Below are 17,655 nucleotides of genomic sequence, written 5' to 3'. Positions count from 1 at the left end.
AGTTTAATCATCAAGGCCAGGGTCACACGGCTTAAACTTAGCATGCAGAAAGGGTCCAGAGGTCCACGTCCTGCTGCAGCTGATGATGCCATCCAAAAAAGAGGCGTTAGTTGTTAACAGCCATGCAAATGTGGAGAGTAGAAAGTTATTCAGTGTTATTGCTTCCTGATTTGCTAAGGACCCCACTATGTTGGGATCGCTCCTTCGCCTACTTGAATATTCAGAGAAGAAAATAACTAGTATTATTTTCTCTGCCTCATGCAGGTTTAGCTCAGAAAGTCATTTCAGATGTTGTCACCAGCACATCTACCACCGTTATAATGCTTTTTAAGAAGCAGGAACAGGAGTTCCCATCGTGGTTCAGTGGTTAACGAAACAGACTAGTATCCATGAGGATGCGGGTTCGGTCCCTGGCCTTGCTCAGTGGGTTAAGGATCCAGTGTTGCCATGAGCTGTGGTGTAGGTCGCAGGTACAGCTCAGATCCTTGTTGCTATGGCTGTGGTGTAGGCCATTGGCTACAGCTCCGATTCAGCCCCTAGCCTGGGAACCTCCATATGCCATAGGTGCAGCTCTAAAAAGACAAAAAAAAAAAGAAAAAAAAAAAAAAAGAAGCAGGAACAAGTCTTACGTGATTGCTCAGGCTTCGTAGAATGGGTGGAAAACATCATATGTACTTTTCTAAAAGGAAAAAAAGATGTAAAGACACAAAGTCGTATTAATAACTTGTACCCTCCACCGGACAACTTCTGGGAAATGGAAATCTATTGTATTTTGGCAATAGTTACAACAGGGGCTTGGAATTCTGGGCACTTGCCAAAGCACCTTGAGCTTCTGCATGACTCGCAAGCTACTGTATCATGGTGCACTACAGTTATAATGAGCTGTAAACAGATAGGTCACATGGAGAAATGAAGTGAAAACAATGACAAATACACACACAGTAAATCTGAAATTGTACAACATGGTCTAACGGAACAAAAAGATTAATGACAGTAACGGGGGTTCCTGACTGAGTGCTTCCTATGTAGCGAGCACTGGTCTAAGCCTCTTACATGTAACATCACTAACTTAATCCTCACGGCAACAACCCCATGAAATAGGAATTATTTGTATCCCCATGTTACAAGCGAAGAAATGGAAGCAAAGACGTTGCCCCAAGTTTCACAACTAGGGGCAGAGCCACCATTCAAATTCGAGCCACTGGTTTCCAGAGCCTGTGTGCATGACCGCCATGCCACACTTGGCAGAAGTCAGGAGGTATGTGTTCCACTCCCTTCTCTGTCACAACCAGCTCCGTGACCTTGGGCAAGTTACCCAACTTTCCTGGAGCTCTACACCCTTATCTATGTAACACAAGAGTTGCACCAGATCTTTAAGGTCACTGCCATGATCTCATTCTCCCTCCTCCAGATAAAACTGACACCATGATAGCAGGACCGAACACAGGGCCCCTCTCCTCAGATAAACAGGTAACAGATGCACCGACATACACCTGTGTATACAGACCCACAGCCCCAGAGGGTGATGAACTCACAAGACCATGCAGGAGAAACAGTTAAGGGAAACTGAGGCCCAAGGAGGCTCAAAGAGTCAGCAACACCCCCGAGAGTGTCCATCAATAAATGAACTGATAAAGGAAATATGTGAGATATATATATATATGTGTGTGTATATACACATACACACATACGCACACACACAATGGAGTATTATTCAGTCTTTAAAAGAGAAGGAAATGATGCCATTTGGGACAACATGGAGAGAACTTGAGGGTATTATGCTAAGTGAAATAGGTCAGACAGAGAAAGACAAATACCATATGAATAAATTTATGAATAAAAAAAGAAAAATCCAAACTCATAGATACAGAGAACAGACTGGTGGTTGCCAGAGGTTCAAAATTTTCATCACAAGGAAAAAAATGTGGGAGTTCCCATTGTGGTTCGGCGGTTAATGAACCCAACTAGTATCCATGAGGACATGGGTTCCATCCCTGGCCTCGCTCAGTGGATTAAGGATCCAGCATTGCCATGAGCTGTGTTGTAGGTTGCAGATGCAGCTCAGATCCTGCATGGCTGTGGCTGTGGTGTAGGCCGGCTGCTACAGCTCTGATTCGAACCCTAGCCTGGGAACCTCCATATGCGGCAGATGTGGCCCTAAAAAGACCAAAAAAAAAAAAAAAGTAACAATGTATGGTGATGGGTGTTAACTTATTGTGGTAATCATTTCACAATATATACATACTGCTAATACATACATATCATTCACAATATGCATACATATAATATTTTACAATATCTATAGACATAGTGTCCTTTGGCAATGTAATACATATATATATACACACATATATATAAAATTATTATGACATACACCTAAAATTAACACACTGTTATATGTCGATTATATCTCAATTTTCAAAAAAGATTTATTTTGATATTTAGTCCTCTTTGCACTCTTTTATCCTACTCAGACATGGCTAAGGCTAAAAATAAGTGCGGGGAAATACTACTTCATCTCTGAACTATACTAAACATCAAGGTACTTAAATTTTATCTTAATATAAAATACTGTTCAATTTTTTAAAAACATGTAATATAACTCTACAATCTAAATACAGGAAATATTATACATTTCCAGTCTTTGAATCAATAAAAGCTGCCTGCCCTACATTTACAGGTTTGCAACATTACACTTGCATACTTAAAAATGCAGTTATTATAAAAGGTGTTGCTTAAAGGTAGCTTTTTAATGCAGTGTGAATTTTAAAGGAGCATGCAGCATATAAGAAATAGTGTTTTCAAGAAAAATTTATTCTCTGCCTCTCAGTAAAGCTAAAGCATTTCAGTATTAGGTCCCCTCTGATGAGATTTTCAGATTGGTTCAGATATACAGACCTAGAAATCATTTTGGAAAATGACCCTAGCAAGTTTTGTAAAAACATAAAGCATAATTCATGCTTAATCGTGTCATATGATTGCCACCAAATCGGAATCCACTTTTAAGACCCAGTAAGACGCCAAGTAACTGTGACACAGCGCCTTCGCCTTTTTCATCTGTACACCTTGACGTGTTCTTTTACACGATATCCATACAATCCACAAGCTGACACACACAAGCCAGGAGATTTTAAAAGCCGGAACTGGAGGCCAATGAGAGAAACGACTGTACACCTTTCCTTTGCTTTTTTCCCCCCCTTTGCTTTTTAATTAAATGATAAATCTCAATATGAATTCACTAGAAGCCGGATAGCTCAATTAAGCACTGTGTTACCATATACTCTGGGGCAATGCTTCGATATCCGTTAACAGAGTTGAGATGTAACCTGAGCAGAAAATGTAAGCCAAAAGTTATATCCAACTGACCACTGGGGAGAAAAATTGCAATTAAGAACAGACAAAAAAGTCCCAATATCTATAGACTGTCAAAATTAAATGACAAAAGGACCATAATGGTGTCTCCTGCAGCAGTAAATTCTTTAGATTCATAACATGCAGTAAAGCCCATCAGTTCATTTTAATTTGCTTTTCCCGATATTACATCCAACAGAACAGGAGAAAAAGAAAAAGAAAGAAAAGAAACTACCTTGGAGGGGGGAAAAAAAAAAAAAAAAAAAAAAACAGTTATTGAAAGAAACAGCCCCTTTGAAAACAAAAAGAAACTCTGGGTAAATCAGCAAACGATGAATTTGGAGGAAACACGGGAGGCCTGTGATGGAAACCAAAGAGAGAAACATCTACAGAATCCAGGCTTTAAATACGTGGTCAATAGCAGTAAAATTTCACGTGGTTAAATAAATGTCTTTTTTTTTTTTTTTTTTTTTTTTTCATTTATCCACCAAAAACTGAGTGCCCCCAGCACGCGTCGTCAGGCTGGGAAGACGAAAAGGTGGGTGAGCTCACATCACTTTCCCAACAAGGCCTTCCTTCCCCCCACATTTAAACATCCACCACTCCCATTCTCCCAAATCACTTGGTGAGCTTTTTAAAAACCCCAATGTCATCTGCAGAGAGGCTGACTGGCCAGGAGTTGGGCCCAGGCCCCATTTCCAGAAGCGCCCTAGGTTAAGATTCACTGCCTCCATCCCTTTCCACAAGCTGCCTTCCTTCCCAGCATCTAGCACCTTCTAATATATGTAAATTGATATGGTATCAGCCTAGACTACTACTAGATTGTGACCATCTTGAGGCAGGGATGTGTGTCTGTTTGGTTCACCGTTGCCTCCGCAGTGCCTGGAAACAGTAGGTGCTCAATAAGTATCTGTTGAGTAAATGAATGAAAAACCAACATGAATTCTCCCCTCAAGGCCCAGACAATTACTGGGGAGAGAAAAACAAATAGCAAATGCATGTAAAAAAGCCACAAGTATAAACTGTTCTATAAGAGCATGTAACAGGAGAAGGTGACCAAGTGTGAGGTGACAAGGAAATGACTCTGGAAGAAGTGAAATGGAGCTGGGGGACAGCTTTCCAAAGAGAGAAAAGGGCATATGGGGAAAGGGAAGAGGAGGAAGGGGGCCTTGCCAAGGGGCTGGGGATGGAAAGGCAGCTGGAGCTGGACCAATCCCACCTTGATAGCATATGAATGAACCATTATGAGATCAAGGAGGAGGGTGGCATGGTGATGTTTTTTGTGCGTGATGCTGTGGATGATTTCTGCCAACCTAGAATATATGTAGGAAATATCAAATCCACTCCAGATCGCTACCCAATCAGTTCCTATCCTGGGCACCCCTAGAAATGTGGGAAAAGCAGGCTATAGGAGTTCCTGTTGTGGCTCAGTGGTCCAGTATCCAATCCAGGGACTGAACCCAACTAGTATCCATGAGGACGAGGGTTTGATCCCTGGCCCCGTTCGGCAGATTAAGGATCCGGCATTGCTGTGGTGTAGGCCAGCAGCTCTGATTTGACCTCTATCCTGGGAATTTCCATACCACAGGCAGGCTACAGACCTGTGTCCAAACATACTTAGCAGGGCAGCCCCTAAGCAACACACTGGTCTTCCCTCATCCGCTTAAGGGCACCTCCCTGCACCCAGTCTCTGCCTCCGCAACCCACACCTGGGGCAGGCAGGACAGCCTGGGCCCAGGGCCACTCTCTTTACCTGAGCCCAGAGCCCAAGTCATTTGGAGCCCCAGTCAATCAAGGACGACTGGCATCACAGGCCCACACTGCAACAGCAAAAAACTTTCTATCTCATTACCGTAAAGTACTGCTATGTATCATAAAACCCCAAAAATCTGAGTTACCAACAAATATCACAACTCCAAAGCAAACTCTAAGGACACCCCACAGACCCAGTGCTCTGGGGGAACTTGCTAGGCTTTGTAGACAAGCTTTCAAATGGAGAGCTTCTTCTCCTGGGCGCCAAAATATTTTTAGTTTAACCCTAGCAGTTTTTTAAACTTATAAAATTCATTACTTGCTCCTCTTTTTTTTTTTTTTTTTTTTTCCTTTTTTGGGCTGCACCTGGGGCATAGGGAAGTTCCCAGGCTAGGGGGTGAATGGGAATTGCAGCTGCCTGCCTACACCACAGCCACAGCAACGCAGGATCCGAGTCACATCTGTGACCGACACCACAGCTAATGGCAACGCTCCTGAGTGAGGTCAGGAATAAAACCCACATCCTCATGGATACTAGATGGATTCATTACCGCTGAGCCACAGCGGGAACTTCCTCCTCTACTTCTTAAACACAGACCTCTGTACCCGGCAGGGCTCGTGGTCAGCACTGCATCAGGCTGTAGCCCATCAAATATTTACAGAAGCTCTGGTGACAAGCAGGGTGCGAGGTGGTGGGACTCACAGGCCCACCCCTGGGTCGTCTGCAGGACACGCTTGGGCTCCGAGCCAGCTGTTCTAAAATTGCAATGCTTCTTTGCTCCTTCTGGGTGTGACATTTTATCATTCCCCTGGCCTGCTTCCTTCCATTTGGGTTGCCAGCTGTCCCTACTCCCCAGATTTGCCTGCAAGAATCCCTTTCTCTTGAGATGGACTGCTTTTCATCTGCTGTGGGCTGAGAAACCAGGTTATCAAGTTGGTTACAACCGTCTCTCTCCAGGAAGAATGAATAAGTCCTAGGTGAGAAACACCAGTGCTACTCTGTAAATCAATCACACTATTGTTTACAAGCGTGTGGTCTTCACGACCTCCGTTCCAGCTGTGCAGAAGCACTCTGGTGTCGCGGTTAAGAATGCCCCAGTTCAGAAGTCAGACGAACGGAACCTCGGTTCATACCCTGTGTGCTCTGAGGCAAATCACTTTTAAAGATTCTCTGAACTTCGTTCTGCACCTCCACTGAGCCTCCTTCCTGCCAGGGTGGCCAGAAAGATTAAAGAAGGTACGGCTCATCACCCAGCACAGAGTATACTCTCAAGAAATATGGGTTGCTCTTGCTATTACCATCATCTACCAGGCTCAAATACGTCTGTGCCAACAGGATATGGCTTCAACAGTGCCTGCCGCAGCCAACCTCCCCTAACCGCAGTCCCCTGTTCCAGGAAGCAACTTTGGGCTGTTCTTTGAAAAAGGATGGCCACCCATTAAATCAAGAATGACAAGGCAACAGGGCAGTCTTTTATCTGACGAGGTTACCACCAGACCCAGAGATGTGGCCTCGTAGGAATGGGTCTCCCCAGCGGTAATAAACCCCAGGAAAGCCAATCAGGCTGCTTTCCTCCAGGGGATTCAGGAAAGACCAACAAGTGGTCGGCAGACACACACACAGGCACAGAGGTGCCAGCCAGGGGAGACATGAAGGTTCAGAGTGGGAAGAAAGGAGCAGATCCCAGGTGTTGTGCTGGGTCCTGAGAACTTCCTGGAACAGTTCCAGTCCAGTTTCTGTTCCACATCCCCTCACAAGAAATCCTTGAACTTAAGGGGGCCAGAGCGACATTCTGCTTTTGCAATCTAAGGGCCTGCCAAACCAGCCCATGCATACAAGGTACCCTTCCAAAGGTCACCATCAACCTGTGAGGGCAAAGAGTCACTTGCAAAAGGGAAAACCTGCATTCTTTTTTTTAAATTTTTTATTATAGTTGATTTATAATGTTCTGTCAATTTCTGCTGTACAGCAAAGTGACCCAGTTATACACATACATGCATTCTTTTTCTCACATTACCTGCATTCTTCGAGCATCACCCAGGGATCCCAGAGGATCTGGAGTCAAGGCCATGCCTGGCTCCCCCGGGGACCACCCTCCACCTGCTCCCACCTCTGCCCTGTGCCACCTGCAAGCTCCCAGGCAACACTTAGGGCTTTCCACAGCTCACGAAACACTGGCCAGCCTTCCAGGGCACCTACCACGATTTCCTGGGACTTAAGTATCAAGAAAGAGATGAGCAGTTATTTCTGTGGCTTAGTTAAGAGCCAAGTTATGAAACTCAGCAAACCTCTGTGGTTGATTAGAAAATGGCAAGAAGATGGCTTTTTAATAACACCACCACCGTGGAGAGCACATGAGCGTGTACAAGGTTTTGCATTACAAGCAATTACCGACTCTACTTCCTTTCGACCTTTCCAGAACCCTGTGAGGGGTGATGATCCCCCACTTGACAGATGTGGACACTGAGGCTGAGAGGCCTAGGAGTGTGTGGGGGTCAGTCACATCCCTCGTCCAGGGTGACCACTCTCTTCTCAAGGGCTCCCCAGAAGACAAAGACGGAGACAACCGGAAAAAGCATATCTCCACAAATCTCAAGGCTGCTCAAAGCCATCACCAGGCCAAGAAAAAGCCCTGAAGCCCTGAACTAACTAGGCATAAACTGTTTGGTTCATTCTGTTTTTTGTCTCAGTTTTTCAATCACTTAGAATGATGCCTCATTTGCACTTAAAATCCCAGACCTGACCTGGATGCCCCAGAAGAAAAGCCACCTGTCTCAATTCACCTCTAAAGGACCTTGGATTTAACAACGGAGGAGAAAAGAGAGGATGGCTTTAATCAACTGATACAATTAGCTAAAAAAAAATAAATAAATAAGAAAAAAAATGACACCCACACAGGTGAGCTCCACAGATTCTGAGATCCCAGGAAAGGCTTTTTGAGCACAGGGAGGAATTCACGGGCTCAGTAAGAGACACAGAGAGGTTTTTGGCTTCAGCAAAAACAAAACCTCAAAGGGAACAGAAGCAGTGGGAGCCTCAAAGACCCCCTGCAGGACCAATTAACACCTACAAATGTTTATCTAAGCAGTCTTGTACTGATGGCTACTTCGCTAAGCGGGTGCTCAGACTCACCCCCAAAACAGCTATTTCTCCAAAAAGGACTGAGCTGGGGTTCAGGAGAGAAGAAGTTCTGTATCTTCGGAGAGAGAGACAAGGAGAAAACCAATCTTCGGTACAGTGAAATCCATCACAGACGCACGTATAATAAAAGAAAAGATGGGAAACAAGGTAAATCTCTAAGAAAATGTAAATAACAACAGCACAGCTCTAAGTTACTAAAAAGAATCATGCCCCCATTCAAAATCCCCCTTTAGTATTTTAATAGGATTTTCCTATTTAGCAGGAAAGGAAAATGCTCTTAGAGAGTGTGTGAAGAAAAAAGCAACATGCAAAAATACACTTAAAGGGAGTTCTCGTCGTGGTACAGTGGTTAATGAGTCCGACTAGGAACCATGAGGTTGCGGGTTCGATCCCTGGCCTTGCTCAGTGGGTTAAGGATCTGGCATTGCCATGAGCTGTGGTGTAGGTCGCAGACGCGGCTGGGATCCCACATTGCTGTGGCTCTGGTGTGGGCTGGCAGCTACAGCTCCAACTGGACCCCTAGCCTGGGAACCTCCATATGCCGCAGGTGTGGCCCTAGAAGAGGCAAAAGGACAAAAAAATAATAAATAAAAATTAAAAAATACACTTAAAGTCTGCCTTCAACTTTAGAGAACCGACAGACTAGAATGGCCAGGAGTTTGTCTTGTTCACGTTGGTGGGCCCAGCTCCAAGACTTCTGAGTCTGCCACAAACAAGGCACTTAAGGAAAATGTGTTAAATTTACTTACTATTAATTAAATGATAATTAACATATCTGTACAAGGTACTTGGGTTCACAGAGAAAGAATTACACTGGTGTCCATGGGGTTATAACTGGCCAACTACTGAAATTTAATAATAGTGTTTAGCTCATATCGGGGACTAGAAAAGAAATTTTTTTTTTAATTTTTTTTTAGGGCCGCACCTGCAGCATCTGGAAGTTCCAGGCTATGGGTCACATTGGAGCTGTAGCTGCTGGCCTACATGACAGCTTGGCAACACCAGATGGATCCTTAACCCACTGAGCGAGGCCAGGGATAGAACTCTCTTCATGGGTACTAGCCGGGTTCTTAACCCACTGAGCCACAATGGGAAGTCCAAAATTTATTTTCATATATTTTACAGTTTTCTAATGTTCCACCAAGGCTCTGTATAACTTTTATCATGTTTTTAAGCACTGTTTTTCTTTAGGAAGCCTCAGGGCCTGGGGCCGTGGTATGCCACCATCCAGAAACCTGGCCTGCTCTGCCAGAAATGGAATCTTCCAGTGGGTCTCCTATTCTGCTGAATCACACCTTTTACCTGGGGCACAGTCACCCCTGTACCATCTCATAGGTTCCCTGACACCCAGGACAGGGCAAACCCTGCAAGGTGCTATCAGTGAGAGCAAAGGTCACATACAGTTCACTCTCTCACTTTTCTTTTTTTCTTTTCACAGCCACACTTGCAGCATATTCCTTGCAGCATGTTCCTAGGACAGGCGTTGAATCGGAGCTGTAGCTGCTGGCCTACGTCTCAGCCACAGCAACAATGGGGTCCGAGCCACCTCTGCGACCGACACCACCGCTCAGGGCCATGCTGGATCTGTAACCAGTGAGCAAGGCCAGGGATCAGACCCTCGTTCTCACAGAGACAACATCAGGTCCTTAACCCACTGAGCCACAATGAGAATTTCACTTCCTCACTTTCCTGAAAAGAAGAGCTCTAGCGGAGAATTAAAGGCAGAATTACGCAGGCAGGGTTACAATGCTCCTTGAATGGAAGCGTGGAAGAGTTGGATGCTAAAGTGTCAGAATCAGGGGTCATCTTGATTACATCTCTGAGCCAAATTTTTCCTTGGAAAATGCATGTGAAGGAAGCAGAGTGGGGAAAAAAAAGATATGACCAACACCCAAATCATACTGAACTCACTAATAAGCAACTGTAAACAGGTAAATTTTGTCTCTCTTTCAGGCGGCAACATTGTATAGAGGAAAGAGCAGGCACCTTCGGTATCCAAGGTGCCTGGTTCCAACCCTGCCATTTAATCACCACATGGGACTAGGGCTCCTACTTTACCCTCTGGGGCCTGCATGCTGATCTGTGAAATGGGGATTTGACAGACCGTCGTTGAAAGGCTTACGCGAGCTAATAAAGGCCACTTCCCATCAGGCACAGGACAAATGCCTTGCAGTTTTGGGGGAGTCCCTGTTCCTCAAAGGAACTTGGTCACAGGCAGCCAAGCTCTGACGGAAACACAGTCACTAAGCTCCCAGCATGCACATCCAAACACGAACATGCTCAGGATGCTGCAGAATCCAGTGACCCCGGAGCCAGATGGGTTCCTTCCGAAGAGGCTGTGCAGAAAAGTGACTGTCGTGAAGTAGCAGCGGGCCTCAGAGAAATGAGAGGAATGGGAGCCAGAAAACCTGGGCTATACCCTCCATTCAGCCAGCCACGTACAGGCTGTGCAGCCTAAGACAATCCACCCTCCAGAGCTGGCCTCAGCTTACACACCTGTAAAATGGCCTGACAAGACACCTGGCAAGGGGGTTGTGAGCAAAGCGGCAGAGGAGCCTTTGTATCCCCCACAACTCAAGGTCATTGTCAGCAGGTGTTTCTAGCACTGGATTCTGGGGAGCCACATCTACAGGCCTTCGAACAAAGAGAACAACCCACCCCCTGAGGGAGTGACAGCACCCCTTCAGGACAAGTCTGTGCCATCCAAAGCTGCTGTCACAGTCACGGGGTCCAAAGGTGGCCTCCCACAGGCTGCGCCTGCCTAAGCCTTAGTGGAAAACCATTCTCTGGAGGACCAAATCCTACAGGCTCCCAGCTTAGGTCACTGATTCCACTTTCAACTGTCGCTGTTGAACCAGGTTGCAAATGTCCCTAGAAGTAGAACAGACAACCCCAACCTTTCAGGATTCCTTGCAAATGAGGCCTTCGGTGGCTCTCCAGAAAGCAAGTTCAGAGAAGGTGAGAAACGGGGGAGCAGACAGAATTAGAACCTCTGTGCAAGAAGACACCACTGCTGGCTTCATAATCTGCCTAGGGCTTGCCCTAGCTTTATTTTTTTTTAAACTGTGCTTATGTGGTTTATTTTAGAAAGGCTTTTGTGCTAGCATATACCTGTGGGGAGGGGGGGAGCGCAGAGGTGCTAATATTTCACATTTAAGACCTGAGAAGCACAGTTTCATCCACCTTTTATTTCTCCAAGGTGCCCTGATGCCTCATGAACTTGCTCAAGGTGTCTGGCAACATAGTTTGAGATAATAGGGAATAAACACAGAATCGCTGCCTTGGCTTGTGCACATTTTGTTTTAAGTGCAGCTGAATTCAACTTCTCACTCAGTGAATTCACAGCCTATTCCGTCAATTCCTTAGGGCCAAATTGCAAGGTGCAGAAATACTCCTCCTTAAACTAAAGAGCTCCAGGGACCTCCACCTGAGTTGGAAACAAAAAAAAAAAAAGGAACCCCTAAAGCAGGAGTTCTCAAATCTGCTGATGCCCTGAGTAGCGGCTGTGTGTCAACCCCCAAAACTACACAAGTCACATGTGGTTGTGCTTTCTTTTTTCACCAAGTTTGTCCAAAGTCCTTAGCAGCTTCCCAAATGATTCCAAGAGAAATCCCATAAGAAACACCATCAACTAGGACCTGCTACTGGCTGGAGAGTTTTCAAGCGTGTCTGTGATTGAAGAGGGAGCGCTGGAAGTCAAGGGAGAGAAAGTCAGAAGGCCTGCCACTAACCAGCTCCCCGACCTTAAGCAAACCTGTTAAACACTCTACCCCTCAGTTTTCACATCTGTAAGATGACGATGTTGGAAGTCGAAAGGTCACTTACCTTCAGTACCCTTAAAAACACCAGGATTGTGGGGTACAGCTTCAACAAACACAGGAAAAGATGTCCAAAAGGGCTGCATGGAATCCAGCCCATTCCCAGAAGAGCTGCTTAAAATATTCACCACTCCTCTCCTCGGAGGGGTCAAAGATAGAAGCCACCTCTCATTTCCTTCTTTCTTCTATTTCAGCAAGCCAAGTTTGAAGTTTCACAATGATGCCCTTGGAAGGGATTTGAACTATGAAGTTCATGCAAAAATATAGTGATTCTGCAAGGATGCATAAGAAGCTCAAAAGACGTAAAAGAGAATTTCTCAAAAGCCTCATTACAAATCATGTAATCGCTGCCGTTACTTATTTTAGCCACTGTCATCTACACCTGTTAATGTATGTAACCGATGAAAATTAATTATGGGTGTCATAAAAATGGATTTTTTAATATAATCCTGGGTGGGTCAAAAATCTTGCTCTTTTATATGAGAAAAGGATTTGCCTTCATTCCATGTAGCTCTTCTAGACCTTTCGTAACAAATGTCTGTTTTTCGCAAGAGTGCAGGTGAGATGCAGGTCCTCAACTAAATCCTTACTGTCACATGAGGCTAAATTTCACTAAAAACAACTTTTTTTAGTTAATACTGCTCATACATATTCCATAGCATCCTAACTCAGCCACCATACAATACATTTTTCAATCTAATTATCAGACCCCGTGAAGTCCGAAGCAAAGTTATACGTGGTTGCTTTGTGGCAGCAAATTAAAGCGAAGCCTTTCAGAGGGACTTACTAATAAGGAACAGGAGTGGATGAAAATTGATCCCATTTTTTATAAGCCATTATCAAATGAAGGCTTAGAGCACCCTGAAGCAGTCTAGAACCCACACCACCAAAGGATGAGCTAAGGTTCAAGGTGATGAATTAAAGGTCAAACGAAGCATCAGTATGAGAAGTCAAACTTGGATGCCTTCTACAGACCTAACTGCAATATCCTTCTCTAAAACCCTGGAGAGAGACGGGCATTTATTTGATTGGAGGAGTTCTGCGTCCCACACATGCACAGCTGACTTATGGAAAACCTCAGGCTAAGTAACAGAGCCCAGAAGTTGTGCTTACTTTGGAGCACAAGACCAGGCTGTCTGCTATGTGAGCATTCTCATCACATTTCAGGGCTCACTCTTCAACGTCCTATCTTTCCAAGTCAACGGCAAAAGGCAATTTGCAAGCACCATGTCTCAGAGATAAAGCATTCAGATAACCCAGGGCGAGCAATGAGTTAAAACTCCAGGTCAACCAGGCGAATGAATATAAACACTCTGCAGGCCCATCTCGGCCTCTGACACAAGATTAGAGCTGGAAAGTATGCAAGAGGGGAAGGAAGAACATCCAGAAGTGACCCCAGGAAAAGAAACCCCTGCTTAGGAGAAAGAAGCCACTTGCTTTCCTAACTGAATGCCACCTTTCAGATGAGATCCCTGTCCTGAGGGCCTGACACCTTGCGGTCTTTAAACAAAAACCAAAACGAGGGTGTGGGTGTCAGATTTCTTGGTCCAATTACAAAGAGGTCAAAAATTAGTGAAATTTACTTAGCAAAAATGAAAGTTTCTAAGAAACCAACCCTCCTTCCCTCACTGCCAATCTCTCAAAAAAAGCTTCAGCAGAGCATGTAGACACTGAATATTTATTCTGAGACCAGGTGGGTAAAGAGATATGATTGTCGTGGTGGATTGCGGGTGTTCCTCCAATAAATGTACAATTCAAATTTCTGAAGGTAAGATCGCAGCTCCAGCCCCTTTCAAAGAATGAAGACCACAATGATCCTGCTACAAAATTCGGTAAGACTGCTTTAAAAGACACTGAAAGGTTAGACTTCATCTCGAGTTACTCCACCATAAACCAGACAAAGAAATTCCTCAAAGGCTATAAGCATTTTTTCCTACAAGCACCCACAGGAATAGGTCAATGTAAATGTCGTTTAAACAAAGCATTCATTACCAACCACAGTTTGCTTCTGTTGTGAGAAAATTTTAATCCATTGCCACTGCACCCATCACTGGCCCTGAAGCAGAGTAAAATGTAGGTTCATAATTGATCCTACAGCCTTGGGCTTTTCTTACGCTTGAAAAGCGAGAGGTGTTGGGGGTTGGGAAGTCCCAGTGTTGGATATTTTCTCCTTCACCATCTCTGATCAAGTACAGGAGGACTTTAATTTCCCTTCCAATCTCTCCTACAGAGGCCCAAGTGTCTGAGGAAATCCACAGACAACAATCAAACCTTTCACTTCAGGGCCGTTTCCCCACCATGCCCCTTCCTGTTCCAATCAGGTCTGCAAAGCGTTTCCCCTAGTCTGCATTTCATGAATCAATTGCAAAATCTGCCAACCTCTGCCAGTTCCTCTTGTACTCAGCTGAGAGGTTCCCCTTCCTTCCCTGGGTAGCACAAGGCTGCTCTGGGTTTTAACTGGCGTAACGTGGAAATGCACTGTAGGAGCTCCCTAACTCTTTCACAGCCAGACAGAAGTGAGAGTCTGGGGCTCACCACCCCATCCACGAGGAAACTGACCCTCCAAGCTCAGGTGAAAGCAGATTCCTGGAAACCAGTTTTTGATCCCAAGTCCAGTGTGTCAGTTGCTGTCACTGGGAAGGAAAAGGAAGAGAGAGAAGGGCTACAAAGTATCCAACTCAGTTACTTAGCAACTGGACAAAACTTGCTTCACTCCACAGGGTAAGGAGGCATCTCAAGCCCATTCAGAGAGTAACAGACTCCGTTTTACATGCAAATCAATAAAGACAAAGGGAAAAGGGAAAGCTAAACAAGCAACTGCAGTTTGCAGCCCTGGGGCTTAGGCCCAGATTTAAAAAATTGCTTCTCCTAGGGAGGGGGTAGGATATATTTATACAAACATATAGGAATGAATGAATGAATGAATGCACTCATGCATGCAAGATCACAGGCCCCAACCAGCTAACAGTCTCCCTTCATAAAAAGTCAACACCATCTGGGAGTAAGGAAGAGACAGGCACAGAAAGTTGAGTAGCTAAAATTAAAGCACTTCCACTGCTAACACAAATTTAAGGTTCACGGAAAGAATCCAATTGGAGGGTGGGAGAATTCCAGGGAAAGCAGTTCCCCCTGCTCGTGAGAAATGCAAATAAAGCATCAATCTTGGGGGAAGGTCTCCACACTGTGGATGGATTCAGAGCCTCTGGGGTCCTTAGACCTTCTCACACAAAACACCCTCCCCGATGATCCATCGGTGAAGCGCCGCTTCCAAACTTGGATCAAACCCACACGCTTCAGAGGAACCACATCGCCCTGAAAGTTTTCCAGGCAAGAGAGAGACACTGTCACCTACTTGGCCCAAGAAAGTGCTCCAGGCTTTCCCGTTAGCCTGAGGAGCTCACACCCTTGGTTCTCAGCTCCTGGCCACACGCACCTGCACCGGGTGGTTGAGTCCCAGGCTCAGAGCAGGAGGAAGAGCACAGGAGGGTTCCTCTGCCCCATTCCCAGCCCCCCAAGCCTCACACCTGGACCAGGTGGGCAGGGCCCGACCCCCGAGCCACTTACTTCTCATACTCGGTGTTGTCTCGGTCACAGCGAGAATCCTTGTGCTTTTGCCAGTCTTTGCCATGCTTGCAGGTGGTAAGAAGCACGACGTCCTCCCCGTTATGGACGTGATATAAGGCATTCCTGGTGTCTGACCCTATCCCTGTCAGGTACCTCTTCCCCTTGAATACCAGCATGTACTTCCTGAGAGGAGGGATGGTGTTAAACTTTAAAAACCCCCTCTCCCCTCCTGTCCTGGGATGATCCTTAGAAAAGAGGGGAATAGAAACATCAAAGTTGGGTCGGAAGTTTTCAGTACTGATGCTGGCTTTGGCCAGCATCGCCTGGCCGATGTCAAACCCCACGTCCTCAGTGTAGTCAGGCCAAGTGCCGGAATATAAATTAAAAATTAAATGATTCCTACCATTGTTCCACAAGTGGAGACTCTGCACTTTGGATTTCAAATTGTGCACATACTGAGGTGACAACTGGTCTCTGTCTAAAGTATCCAGACTCAGGACAAAGAGGCACGCCTGGCTGGGGTCCGAGGTGTAGAACCTGGAGCCCTCGATGGCCGCTAGAATGTTTTGGTAACTTTCGGCGATTTTCTCCCCTTTTTGCTGCGGGTATACGTACACTTTGAAGCCGTTTTTCTTGCAAAGGGTGAAATCGAAGCAGGACTCCATGCGGCACTTCTTGCCTTTGTAGATGCTCGAGTTGGCATCTCGCTTCTGCCGGGGGGAAGTGTGCACGTTGGAATCCTCGTTTTCCAATTGATCCCAAGGAACGAAGGGGCGCAGAGCGTCCGGGAAGCGGGGCCAGAAATGATCCGGACTCGGGTGGTGCAAGCCATTCCGACCGCTGTGCTCTTCTCTCCGGCTGTGGCTTCTCGATGCCCTAAACTGCAAGCCTCCGAAATAAAACAAAAGGGCGAGACAAGAGCCAGCTGAGAGCAGGATGAAATAGCGTTTTTTGGCCTGCATGTGTCCTGCCTGGGTCAAGAGGATTGTAAATAAACACAAGAATCACCCAAGTTTCCCAATCAACACTTTCAGCTCCAGTCCGCCATCTTCCCGCCTGTAAAGACTTCAAACTCTCCGCTCCCACCTTCTCTGGATGCCTTTCCCCAAGCCGTGGACTGATCCAGCGCATGTGGGCGATTTCTTTAACTTTCTCCCCTTCGGTCTTTCATCTTTGGGTTGCACAATGGACAGGCGAGAGCGGGGCTGAATATTTCGCACCCAGGGCGGGCGAGCAGCGGACTGTAATTTTCTTGCATGCAACAAGACGAAGGAAAAGAAAGAGAGGGGGGAAAAAAAAAAAGCTCCCGATGCCCAATCAATGGCAAGACGAAGTGATTTCCTTGCCTCTCGGATTCCTCTCGGCAGCGTGGAAAACGAGCCCCGGGAAAGCAACTTCAACTCATCCACACTCCCGTGCAGAGCACTCGGGTTCCAACAAGTCAGCCGATCCCCGCGTTCAGCCGGCTAATGCATCTTGCAGCTGGGGCGCCGTAACCTCACAAATCCCTGCATCTCTCTTTATTCCCTTCTGCAGCGGCTCCAAGACTCCGGCGGTGTTTACTCCTGCGCTCGCGGGGCCGGCCCCCGGGACGCGCGGCGGCCCGGCTGGAGGCGGCGGCGGCGGCGGCGCTGGGTGACGGCGGCGGCGCGTCCTCCCCGCGGGCAGTGCCGGCCCCGAGCGGCGCTTCGCAGGCCCCCGCGCGATCGCTGCCGACCGCCGCGTTCGGTCGCCGAATGTTACCCGGTTCTGAATGTTACACTTACACATTCCATTCCCGACACGACAGCGCTGACCTCATCCATCCACGCAGCCCGCGCTGCCATTGGCCGAGCGTCACGTCCGGGGGGGGCGGTGCTTCCGCTGCGCCCATTCATAACCCCCGGCCACCGGCCGAGGCGCCGGCGCGGCGCGGGGGGTGCAGGCGGCACCGGGGTCTCGGGGCGTCTCCGCCGCTGCCGGGCGGGCGGAGCGCTGGGCTGCTGGGTGCTAGCCCCACGGCCCCTCGGCGCTCCGCGACCGGGACCC

General features: G+C 46.7%; 1 protein-coding gene across 2 annotated transcripts in view; it reads right to left on the bottom strand.

The window, feature by feature from the left end:
- The window catches only part of EXT1 (exostosin glycosyltransferase 1), a 290,691-nt gene extending 273,313 nt beyond the window's left edge, over nt 1-17,378 (bottom strand). Inside the window, exons 1-2 of one of the 2 annotated variants that reach the window (XM_085021811.1) lie at nt 17,303-17,378; nt 15,628-17,234 (exon numbers count right to left, since the gene is read on the bottom strand). In XM_085021811.1, the coding sequence (XP_084877937.1) occupies nt 15,628-16,589 (962 nt within the window). In that variant the 5' untranslated portion in view covers nt 16,590-17,234; nt 17,303-17,378. Of the gene's footprint in view, nt 1-15,627 lie in introns of both variants that reach the window. The other variant, XR_014843449.1, reaches the window with a different exon arrangement.
- Between the last annotated feature and the right edge of the window lie 277 nt (nt 17,379-17,655).

This window comes from Sus scrofa, chromosome 4, assembly GCF_054392235.1.
Source record: "Sus scrofa isolate SSC_HxYL_T2T_F1_AM1 chromosome 4, Sscrofa_HxYL_maternal_Yorkshire_Landrace_v2.0, whole genome shotgun sequence".
Lineage (NCBI taxonomy): Eukaryota > Metazoa > Chordata > Mammalia > Artiodactyla > Suidae > Sus > Sus scrofa.
This window is presented reverse-complemented; position numbering and strand designations above follow the sequence as displayed.